A 12,722-nucleotide genomic window follows, 5' to 3' on the forward strand; every position below is an offset into this window, starting at 1 on the left:
AGCTGCTAAGGAACTGGAAGTACCGGCAGGTATAGCCTGGTTTCAACAGCTGAGAGTCTTTATAAGAAGTGCCACTTTTAAACCAGCCATCTAATGTTTCCAGACTGTATGAAGGCAATTTATTAACTGTTTAGCTCTGATAAGTCGTACAAAATTGTCCAGATAGGTTTGAGAGATGAGAATTTTTTTGTTCTGCTGAAAAAAAGCATCTGTTTTATCTACTGAACATAAATTGTATATTTATAGTGAAATTTATCCTCGCTGGGCAACCTGGTACTAAACTATTATCTTCTGATTTTAACAGACTGCTGTACATTTTTGAATAGGTTTCTTTTTAAGAAAAGTTTCCCCTTTTCAGTGTTTTTCTGTTTTTGCAGCAATAAAAATTGACACACAAAAGAGAGGACTACAAAATTGTGCTGGCACTGTCAGAATAATGTTAGTGGTAATGCAGAGCGGCTATAAAAACCTGAGTCCCTGACATTTAAAACCCCAAATATGTGATGCATATTTCCACCTTGTACCAGAACTATGCACTACATTGCAGGGAGATTATACAACTCCCCTCCATCAGCATACCGGGAAGAGAGATACGGTCACAATATTAGCAGTCCTGGCCTTTTATGAGTAATAGTGGAGATGTACACACATTCTGAACATCTGCACCTAATTTTACATCACATCTAGTGCACTTGTACTCAGAGGTACTGGTCATAAGATAATGATCTATCTGAATTTAGTTACACTCTGTAAGAAAACAATAAAATCCCTGAGTCATTTTTTTTTTTATATATAAAAGATCAATCGAGGCACAATGTGCATTTACAGATCCTAAGTTACGCCAGTGCTCGTCTTAGCACTCCATGTCCAACCTACACACACAGACCTCCGACTATAGTAAAGTTCACCCACTGTACAGACTCATTTACCAATCTTATGCCTGTCAATCTGGCAGGCAAGCTACCTTCCCCTAAATTTACCTGATTAAAAGTCACTGAGGAATCTTTGGTTGTATCATTGGTTTATAATTAGAAGTGTGCAGGAAAGGAGCTCTGATCCTGCTTGTCGATCATTAAAACATGCATCTTATTGAGAACACTCCTAACATACCAGTGCTGGCTAGAAAGCCAGAACAACTCCTTTATAGGTCATAAAGTCTTTTTCCAGTGAAGAGTTTCATGACTAAATGTAGGTGGTGGTGGTGGTGGTGGTGGTGGTGGTGGTGGGGGGGTTGTCGGGGGTAATCATTGGGGGACACTGATTTGGCTGTTCACCATGTTTGTGCTGAACACGTATGCAATGATTTGCTCCTTGGGTTATCATTGCTCTGGCTCCTTTACCAAAACTCTTCCAGCCTGCACACAACCTGTAATGTCCTCCACTGAGAATATCACGCCATCCTCATGTTTATCTTGTTCATTCCACATCTTCAAGGTTTGCTTGTCTCAAACTGAGGAACAATCCCCACATCATCCTGCTGTGGAACCAGCTTCTCTACTTCACTCTTTTCTGGACCTACTTCTGCCAACCGTGACAAGTAACTCTGGAGAAAAAGTGAAAACAGATTTTCTGTGACTATATGTATATAAATACTTTTACCTTCAAACAATATTATCTGAGTTATCTGGCCACATGCATGGCTTCCTTATTATATACCATATCACAGCTCTCTAGCAATCTGTTGATAGCAGCTGTGAAAACTATGTGTAAAAATGCACATAAAGCTGTACTTCTATTACCTCTATTGTGGGGCTGTTTTTTGTCATAATGTGACATTTTTGCACAGAATACTAGAACAATATGGCTTGCTTAACTTTCAGTATGCTCTCCTCCAGAGATACATTTATGCTCCCCCTCTGTCGCTGCTGCTGACATCTTCAGATGTCTTCTTCTGACTCTGACATTGGGCAGCCACTGATGATGTGTTACTCTAGTCCAGTGATGGTGAACCTTGGCACTCCAGATGAGTGCCAAGGTTCACCATCACTGCTCTAGTCCATGTGCACTTTCTCAACATCTTATAGATGTTGGGAGAGCCAGGAATGTACACTGTTCTGTGCATGAACCATAGGCAGTGTATACAGAATAAAGAATTGGTAGGAGCCACAGGGAGACATTTTTTGGCAGATGGAACTTTGCATGTCACTTCTTGCAAAAAAAACAATTTTTATTTAGTACAGTTCCGCTTTAATTTACTTTTACTTCAGCTTCCTTTTGTACATGCTTGGCCCCATTACCTGGATTTATATATTTATTCTTTTAGCTAAAAAAATGAAATTAAAAGTCCCAGCCAGTCAGGAAAGGAGGAACAATGTAACTCTAACCAGGCAGACAGTGTAAGGCCCCATGCACATTGGGCATTGGGCGTTTAGCTGTGGGCAGAAGGCACAGGTGCACTGTCCTGTCCTGCTTCTGGCAGCTTGCAGACTGTCATTGGTTCCTGGGCACATACATTACTAGAAATCAGTGCACCATCCAGCCGCAGCAGCTGAACCCTAAACCTAGAAGCCTCATGTACCAGGGCTAAACACAGGGAGATTGATTTACTTAAGGCAAATATACTGTGCACTGCGGTTGCTATAGATTTGAGAGGAAGCTCTGCTGATTTCTACCATCTAATGTGCAAGCAAAAACTCAGTTTTTTATTTTCCTTGCATGTTTGCCTCAGATCTAGAGCAGTAACTGCACTTGCTATTTACCTTTAGTAAATCAACCCAATTGTGTGCATGGGGCCTAACAACTAACTTGACCTTCTGAGTCTGAGTTTTACTATCAGAGGCTATCCAGAAACCTGTAAAAGGAGAGAGGGGAAATCAAGTCTCTATGCACAGGGACTGTTACATGGGTAAGCAAAGAGGATGGTATGGGTCACCTCAAACAGACAGCATCATCCATAGCTACGCCTTGTAGAATATGGAGGAAGCAATAACTCACATCATTTAGAAAAACACTAATGTATAATGTTCTGGAAAGAATGTGCCTAGTTAACCTGAATACTAGATAAAAACCTCTAACAGATATATTGTCTAACAAGGCACCATAATTCATCAACAGTACAAGGTTACTTTAAGCAAAAATCTAAACTAGTTTAGATGAAAAGTTCAAAATGACATTCAATCAATTTTCTTTTGGTTTTGGACAGATTGGGAAGGCTTACTTAACACAGGAAATAAGGGAAAATCTCATCTGGGCATAAGATTTCGATAGAAACAGCTTCTTGGCTGTGAGTCAGTCCAGCTAAAAATAGCCATTCTGTCAAACAACATTCAGGAGAAAACATCATACCTTGCATGGCATTAATACATAAGAGATTTTAATACTTCCTGATCTTTTAAGATTGTCATTATAGTCTATAATTATATGTTTTTCAGAATATCATAAAACGTTGGCATGCTTCCTACTCTGGGGCAGAAAAAGCTTTGGATATGGGCCTTTTCCAAATGACACGTAGTGACATGAGTGTAAAATTTTTGAAATGACACACCAGTGTGTAAGGGAAACGGCCAAAACTTCTGAAGTCACCATGATACATGTCTGCTCATTTTAGACTTTGGCTGCTGCTGTGGTCTGCAGCCCTGAGCCTCATATTTTACCCGGGGATAATGACAGCACAAAACAGAGACCTATTAAAAATGACAAGTGCACCAACTGTCTTGTAACATCTTGTCCTGGGGGAAAGCCCAGCCAGTGTCAGCCACTTAAACCCCTTTAAGTGAAAGCATCTGTCTTCGCTCTCACTAGCACTGAGCTTATGGATTTAATGAGAAACAACATTTCACAAGGTGGGATATCTCCGATTAACCAAGTGTATCACTACAGACTGGGCCGGCGGGAATACACAAAGCTTTTTGCCACTGGTATCATATATCTATCAATGGTGCCAGGCTCTTGATTCCTTGCGTCTTAACAACTCAAAACAATCACTGCACTGCTTGGCACATTAAGAACCAACCCCCATAAATGATCAAAACAGCCTATAAAATCACCATGCAATGCTGATTTTAAGTGCTTATTTGCCAAGCAGAGTGTGTTGAATGTATGTGATTTTTTTTTTATACTGCTTTTAACTGTAACGGCAAGTGACGAAATAATATTCATGTGTTTCTTCATTTGGGGCGAAAAAAGCAGTCTATAAATTTCTCACACAGTTTTTAAAAGCGCTCCCAATTTGAAATACCAATCTTCCATTCTCTCTCATAGTCCTCACTGTTGGCCTAAAGACTTTGGAGCAAATGGTCTCTAATCTCTTGCCGATCTCTGCTGTCTGTAAGAGCTACATTGGCCTCAAAATACTCCAGGAAGTGTCAGATGGCTGGTCCCTCTATGCCCTCTGTGGTTCCATCCACTGGACCCCACATAACTACAACATAATAGTGACTTAGGGGTCAGCAGAAGGAACCACACAGGACCACTGCACTTCTCCGCTGACTGTTATGCTACTGACTGCCAATATATTAGGCTCCATGCACACTGGGCTTTAAAAAACGCCTGTTCTCTCTGGAGTAAAAAACGCTAATATAGAGCATTTTTTGTACAAAGTTTAGATGAGTATAGGTGAGTTTTATGTTTTTTTTGCCTCCAAGCTCCAATCAGAAAGGCAAACCAGAAGGATTTTTTTTTTCTTTAAACATTAAACTCAAAATATGCCTCTTAACGTCCTAATGTGCATGGACACATAGGGGGTTATTTACTAAAGGCAAATCCAAAGTGCACTTGAAATTGCACAGAAAGTGCAGTTGCTGTAGATCCGAGGGGACATGCAAGGAAAATAAAAAAAACAGCATTTTAGCTTGCACATGATTGGATAACCACTTGCTTACTTGGCACCAAAACCCCCCTCCTGCCCAGACCAATTTTCAGCTTGTAGAGCTGTCACTCTTTGAATGACAATTGCGCGGTCATGCTACACTGTATCCAAATGAAATTTTTATCATTTTTTTCCCACACTGATGGGCACTGATAAGCGGCACTGGTGGGCACTAATAGGCGGCACTGGTGGACAGTGATGAGGTGGCACTGATGGGCGGCACTGAAGGGCATTGATAGGTGGCACTGAAGGGCACTAATAGCTGGCACTGATGGGTGGCAGTGATGGGCACTAATCGGCACTGGTAGGCGACACTGAGGCAGCACTGCTAGGTGGCACTGATGAGGCACCACTGGTGGGCATTGATAGGTGGCACTCATGGACATTGATAGGTGGCATTGATGTACTTGTAGGCACTGATTGGTGGGCACTGTGGGCACAGATTGGTGGGCACTGATTGGTGGGCACAAATGAGGCGGCTTCGCCTCTCCCTGCTCTGGACCTATGTCCCTTCAACAGGAGCCGGTGATCGGCTTTTTTTAAAAACGATTACCGATCCTCTGTTTACATCACATGATCAGCTGTCATTGGCTGATAGCTGATCACGTGGTAAGCGGTCGGGATCAACCCCTTACTTGGATCTGTGATCACCCAAGTCTCATTAACTTGGGTGATCACAGCACGCACCACACGCGCCCTGCAGGGGGGGGGCGCGGCCAGCTTGCAAGGGGGGGGACATCTATTGACGCCCTCCTGGCAAAGCAGATCCTGTAGCCGTCATTCGGCTATAGCGCGGATCTGAAGGAGATAATAAAATCAGCAGAGCTTCCCCTCATTTCTGATCTACCACTCAGATTTACAGCGACTGCACTTTCAAGTGCACTTGTAGTGGAAAGTGGATTTGCCTTTCGTAAAAAACCCCTATAGGATAACATTGAGCTGCTTCTACAGGCAGAACACAAAACTCCTGTAGAAGCAATGTTTTTTAAGCCAGTGTGCATGGAGCCTTAAAGAGGAAGTAAACTTCCCTTACTGACTTTTACCTATAGGTAAGCCTATAATAAGGCTTACTTATAGGTAGTGTAAATAACTCCTAAACGTGCGCCGTTTAGGAGATATTTACATTACATGCAGCCAGTGACATCACTGGCGCAGGCGCTCCGAAGGAATACCATTCCTTCAGAGCCTTGTGCCGTGAAACGGCGGCTCTCACGCATGCCGTCATCGCGGCTCCGTCCAGTCACAGAGCCGGAGCCCGCGTACCCAGAACAAGATGGGTGAAGATGGAAGCTCCTGCAGTGCTGAGATTGCGGCACTGGAACAGCTTTGTTTTATGGTAAGTTTCACATAATGCATGATACATACTAGCACATTATGACTTTTTACCTTGCAGAGGAAAAAGAAAAACGTCCAGCGTTATACAACCGCTTTAATGCAAATCTACATTTAGTGTCATCAATGTAACAGTGCACACTGTATTTTATTTATTTATTACAGATATTTATATAGAAGGAGCTTACAATCTAAGGTCCCTAACTCACATTCATACATACAGATACTAGGGCCAATTAACCTACCAGCATGTCTTTGTAGTGTGGGGAAAAAAAAACACAGTACCCAGAGGAAACCCACACAGGCACGGGGGAGAACATGCAAACTCCAGGCAGGTAGTGCAATGTATAACAAACGACATGTACGTTGTGCTATATCCCCAGACTGCTGTATTGTACATTCATACTAGATATAAAACAGGAACAAATCAGTATTTATCCTTTTTAATAGATACACACTCTTCTACTAATATGTATTGTAGCAGTGGTAATAAGTGTGAGGCCCTGCCACTGTGTAAACAAAGGAAAAAGGGACGCAGGCTTCACATAAATTCAGGTTCTGGAGTGGCTCCAGAATATGTTTTGAGCTGAGAATGGTGGCTTTTAATTTTTCTCCAGGTTTTGTAATTCCCTAGCCCAGAGACTTTGAATGGGAAGAAATCTCCAACCCGTTGTGTCCAAAGCTTACCCGAGGCCAGCAGGGTATATGGGCAGTCCAGTGCTCCACTCGGGAGACAGGAGGTCTCTGCATAGGAGTCAGGACTCCAATATCTCCCCAGGAGATTTTGATAGCAGAGCAGAAACGCTCCTGCGCACAAGTGGATTACCAGACAGGCTATATAATGACAAAGGCCTTGCTGCCCTCAAGGATGGGGGACCCTAATAGTCAAAGATATAAAAGGAAAAGAAGGGGCGCACCAACCTTGTGCATTATCCTTTGGATATATTTATTAAAAATGTTAAAAAGAAAACTACTCACAAACAATTGTGTAAATTCTTGCAATATGAATAGTCATCAAGTAGCAGCATTCAGTCAAAGATGAACGGAGCTCTCCAATGGTCACAGAGGAACTCACAGAAATCACTGCCAGCTGACGCGTTTCGAAGGGAACATCCCTTCTTCCTCAGAGCTCAGCCAGTCAGTGAGGCTGCACAGGAGCAGCCAGAGTGTGCATATCTGCAGAATGCAGGTGCAGTCAGTGACAGAGCAGCAAGGAGCTTAAAGAGTAATCTGTGAGAGAGCTTGTTGCATTGATCTGAGGGATCAGACTTACATAGTTACATAGTAGGTGAGGTTGAAAAAAGACACACGTCCATCAAGTTCAACCCATGTGTGTGATTATATGTCAGTATTACATTGTATATCCCTGTATGATGCGGTCGTTCAGGTGCTTATCTAATAGTTTATTGAAACTATCGATGCTCCCGCTGAGACCACCGCCTGTGGAAGGGAATTCCACATCCTTGCCGCTCTTACAGTAAAGAACCCTCTACGTAGTTTAAGGTTAAACCTCTTTTCTTCAAATTTTAATGAGTGGCCACGAGTCTTGTTAAACTCCCTTCTGCGAAAAAGTTTTATCCCTATTGTGGGGTCACCAGTATGGTATTTGTATACTGAGGCCTCAAACAGCTGTGTGGCAAAAGTGAACCAGGAGGCAGAAGTATTTTGTTTTGCAATTAACAGTGATGGTGATCTTTATGACAATTCCCTAATATCACTATATATATATATTATATATATATATATATATATATATATATATATATATATATATATATATATATATATATATATAAGTATTCACAGCCTTTGCCATGAAACTCAAAATTGAGCTCAGGTGCATCCTGTTTCCATTGATCATCCTTGAGATGTGTTTCTACAACTTAATTTGAGTCAACCTATGGTAAATTCAGTTGATTATGCATGATTTGGATGGCACACACCTGTCTATATAAGGTCCCACAGTTAACAGTGCATGTCAGAGCACAAACCAAACCATGAAGTGCAAGGAATTGTCTGTAGACCTCCGAGACAGGATTATATCAAGGCACAGATCTGGGGAAGGGTACAGAAAAATTTCCCAATGAGCACAGTGACCCCCATCATCTGTAAATGGAAGAAGTTTGGAACAACCAGGACTTTTTCTAGAGTGGCCAGCCCGAACTGAGCAAAGGGGGAGGAGGGCCTTAGGGAGGTGACAAAGAACCCGATGGTCACTCTAACAGAACTCCAATGTTTCTCTGTGGAGAAAGGAGAACCTTCCAGAAGAATGGGTGGCACAGTGGTGTAGTGGATAGCACTTTCACCTAGCAGTAAGAAGGGTCTCTGGTTCAAATCCCAACCACGACACTACCTGCCTGGAGTTTGCATGTTCTCCCTGTGCCTGCGTGGGTTTTCTCCGGGTACTCAGGTTTCCTCCCACACTTCCTCCCACACAAAGACATACATAGTTACATAGTTACATATAGTTACATAGTAGGTGAGGTTGAAAAAAGACACAAGTCCATCCAGTCCAACCTATGTGTGTGATTATGTGTCAGTATTACATTACATATCCCTGTATATTGCGGTCATTCAGGTGATTATCTAATAGTTTCTTGAAGCTATCAATGCTCCCCGCTGAGACCACCGCCTGTGGAAGGGAATTCCACATCCTTGCCGCTCTTACAGTAAAGAACCCTCTACGTAGTTTAAGGTTAAACCTCTTTTCTTCTAATTGTAATGAGTGGCCACGAGTCTTATTAAACTCTCTTCTGCGAAAAAGTTTTATCCCTATTGTGGGGTCACCAGTACAGTATTTGTAAATTGAAATCATATCCCCTCTCAAGCGTCTCTTCTCCAGAGAGAATACGTTCAGTGCTCGCAACCTTTCCTCATAACTAAGATCCTCCAGACCCTTTATTAGCTTTGTTGCCCTTCTTTGTACTCGCTCCATTTCCAGTACGTCCCTCCTGAGGACTGGTGCCCAGAACTGGACAGCATACTCCAGGTGCGGGCGGACCAGAGCCTTGTAGAGCGGGAGAATTATCGTTTTATCTCTGCAGTTGATCCCCCTTTTAATGCATGCCAATATTCTGTTTGCTTTATTAGCAGCAGCTTGGCATTGCATGCCATTGCTGAGCCTATCATCCACTAGGACCCCCAGGTCCTTTTCCATCCTAGATTCCCCCAGAGGTTCTCCCCCCAGTGTATAGATTGCATTCATATTTTTGCCACCCAAATGCATTATTTTACATTTTTCTACATTGAACCTCATTTGCCATGTAGTCGCCCACCCCATTAATTTGTTCAGGTCTTTTTGCAAGATTTCCACATCCTGCGGAGAAGTTATTGCCCTGCTTAGCTTAGTATCGTCTGCAAATACAGAGATTGAACTGTTTATCCCATCCTCCAGGTCGTTTATGAACAAATTAAATAGGATTAGTCCCAGCACAGAACCCTGGGGAACCCCACTACCCACCCCTGACCATTCTGAGTACTCCCCATTTATCACCACCCTCTGAACACGCCCTTGTAGCCAGTTTTCAATCCATGTACTCACCCTATGGTCCATGCCAACGCACCTTATTTTGTACAGTAAACGTTTATGGGGAACTGTGTCAAATGCATTTGCAAAATCCAGATACACCACGTCTACGGGCCTTCCTTTATCTAGATGGCAACTCACCTCCTCATAGAAGGTTAATAGATTGGTTTGGCAAGAACGATTCTTCATGAATCCATGCTGATTACTGACATGCTGGTAGGTTAATTGGATCTGGTCTAAATTGTCCCTAGTATGTATGAATGTGAGTTAGGGACCTTAGATTGTAAGCTCCTTGAGGGTAGGGACTGATGTGAATGTACAATGTATATGTAAAGCGCTGCGTAAATTGACGGCGCTATATAAGTACCTGAAATAAATAAAAAATAAATAAAAATAGAAGAACAACCATTTCTGCATCACTTCACCAATCAGGCCTGTATGGTAGAGGGGCTAGACGGAAGCCACTCCTCAGTAAAAGGCACACGACAGCCCTCCTGGAGTTTGCGAAAAGGCATCTGAAGGACTCTCAGACCACGAGAAACAAAATTCTCTGGTCTGATGAAACAAAGATTGAACTCTTTGGCCTGAATGGCAAGCGTCATGTCTGGAAGAAACCAGGCACCGCTCATCACCTGGCCAATACCATCCCTACAGTGAAGCATGGTGATGGCAGCATTATGCTGCGGGGATGTTTTTCAGTGGCAGGAACGGAGAGACTAATCAGGATTGAGGGAAAGATGAATGCAGAAATGTTCAGCAACCTCCTTGATGAAAACCTGCTCCAGAGAACTCTGGACCTCAGACTGGGGCAAAGGTTCATCTTCCAACAGGGCAGCGACCCTAAGCACACAGCCAAGACAACAAAGGAGTGGCTACGGGACAACTCTGTGAATGTCCTTGAGTGGCCCAACCAGAGCCCAGACTTGAACCCAATTGAACATCTCTGGAGAGATCTGACAATGGCTGTGCACCAATGCTCCCCATCCAACCTGATGGAGCTTGAAAGGCACTGCAAAGAATGGGCGAAATTGCCCAAAAATAGGTGTGCCAAGCTTATAGCATCATACTCAAACTCTAACAGGTTACTCAACAAGGTATTGAGCAAAGGCTGTGAATACTTCTGTACATGTGATTTTTTTCATTTTTAATACATTTGCAAAGATTTCAAACAAACTTCTTTCACGTTGTCATTATGAGGTATTGTTTGTAGAGTTTTGAGGAAAATAATGAATTGAATCCGATTTGGAATAAGGCTGTAACATAACAAAATGTGGAAAAGTGAAGTTCTGTGAATATTTTCTGAGTGTACTGCGTGTGTGTGTAAATATAATATAGCAATCCACTGTTCAGGTGCCACACAGTGGGTCCTGCACCGCTATCTTGGTCCTCTTCAGTTGCCTGCCTCTTCTGAGTGCAGGCAGCCAGCTCTGATATGTGCCGGACCGCCCCCGCCCACTCTGTGTGCTTATCCTGCAGCCTCCTGGGAGATGTGATGCAAGTATCCAAGGAAGTTGCAGGAATGGTAGTGGTGGTGGGGCTAAAAATGAAAAATAAATAGGAAAAAGATATCCCCACAATTGTGCTTGGGGAGGGGAGGGTGTGTATGACTTGCTCCCTTCCGTTTTAATACAGTTTATCATATAAAAATAGATTTCCTGCTATATTTTGCATAGTTGCCAACAGTCCCGATTTTCCCGGGACAATCCCGATTTTGGGACCCTTGTCCCGATTTAATTTTGTCCCGGGTGTTTTCCCGAATTTTTGGGGTTTGTCCCGAGAAAATCGTGAGTGTTTTTGTAAAAAACGGCAACGGCTCCACAAAAATGGCCGCCGTTGCCTCCACGAGTCAGTCACAATGTTCCCCTTGTGTTCAGTGCAGGGGAGAGGGGCAGCCAATCCGCTTCTCTCTTCAGTGTACAAATAGAAAATTCTATTGTACACTGAAGCCTATTGGTTGGAGGGATTGGCAACCCCTCCCCGCTCTACACTGCACACAAGGAAGACGTGATCAGCCTCCACTGCCATCACCCTCCCCCCCCCCCCCCCCTGTGTCCAACGGAGCTCAGGGAATAGTGGGAGTGACGGGAGGGAAGAAGGGAGGCTTTCATCTGGCTGTTCAGGAGTTGTCTGACCTGTGAGTAGTGGCCTGTCAGTGTAGTGGGGGAGAAGAGAGATAGGGGGAGGGGGTGTACTCAGTGTATGGGAGGCTTGGAGCTTTCCCTGCAGTACACTTCTCAAAGGCTGAGGTCCAGCATGGATGGACTGGGGCTCCGCTGGCTGGGGACATTGATGGTCCTGGCTCCCCTCTTGCACACCATGTCACCACCATACCTGCACCCCCCTCTCCCCCCCGTGTCACCACCATACCTGATTCCCCCTCCCCCCTGTGTCACCAACATACCTGCACCCCCCTCTCCCCCCCGTGTCACCACCATACCTGATTCCCCCTCCCCCCTGTGTCACCAACATACCTGCACCCCCCTCCCCCCTGTGTTACCACCATACCTGATTCCCCCCTCCCCCCTGTGTCACCAACATACTGCACCCCCCTCTCCCCCCCGTGTCACCACCATACCTGATTCCCCCTCCCCCCTGTGTCACCAACATACCTGCACCCCCCTCTCCCCCCTGTGTCACCACCATACCTGATTCCCCCTCCCCCCTGTGTCACCAACATACCTGCACCCCCCTCTCCCCCCCGTGTCACCACCATACCTGATTCCCCCCTCCCCCTGTGTCACCAACATACCTGCACCCCCCTCTCCCCCCCGTGTCACCACCATACCTGATTCCCCCCTCCCCCCTGTGTCACCAACATACCTGCACCTCCCTCTCCCCCCCCGTGTCACCACCATACCTGATTCCCCCTCCCCCCTGTGTCACCAACATACCTGCACCCCCCTCCTCCCCCCTGTGTTACCACCATACCTGATTCCCCCCTCCCCCCTGTGGTCACCAACATACCTGCACCCCCTCTCCCCCCTGTGTCACCACCATACCTGATTCCCCCCTCCCCCTGTGTCACACATACCTGCACCCCCCTCTCCCCCCTGTGTC

At 44.6% G+C, this 12,722-nt stretch overlaps 1 protein-coding gene across 1 annotated transcript in view; it reads right to left on the minus strand.

Annotated features, from left to right (window-relative positions):
• Positions 1–1,212: 1,212 nt before the first annotated feature.
• RBM20 (RNA binding motif protein 20) overlaps positions 1,213–12,722 on the minus strand; it is a 344,285-nt gene continuing 332,775 nt past the window's right edge. The window contains exon 14 of the mRNA XM_073595898.1: positions 1,213–1,543. Coding sequence (XP_073451999.1) covers positions 1,430–1,543 — 114 coding nt within the window. The 3' untranslated portion in view covers positions 1,213–1,429. The remainder of the gene's footprint in view (positions 1,544–12,722) is intronic.

This window comes from Aquarana catesbeiana, linkage group LG08 (assembly GCF_042186555.1).
Source record: "Aquarana catesbeiana isolate 2022-GZ linkage group LG08, ASM4218655v1, whole genome shotgun sequence".
Lineage (NCBI taxonomy): Eukaryota > Metazoa > Chordata > Amphibia > Anura > Ranidae > Aquarana > Aquarana catesbeiana.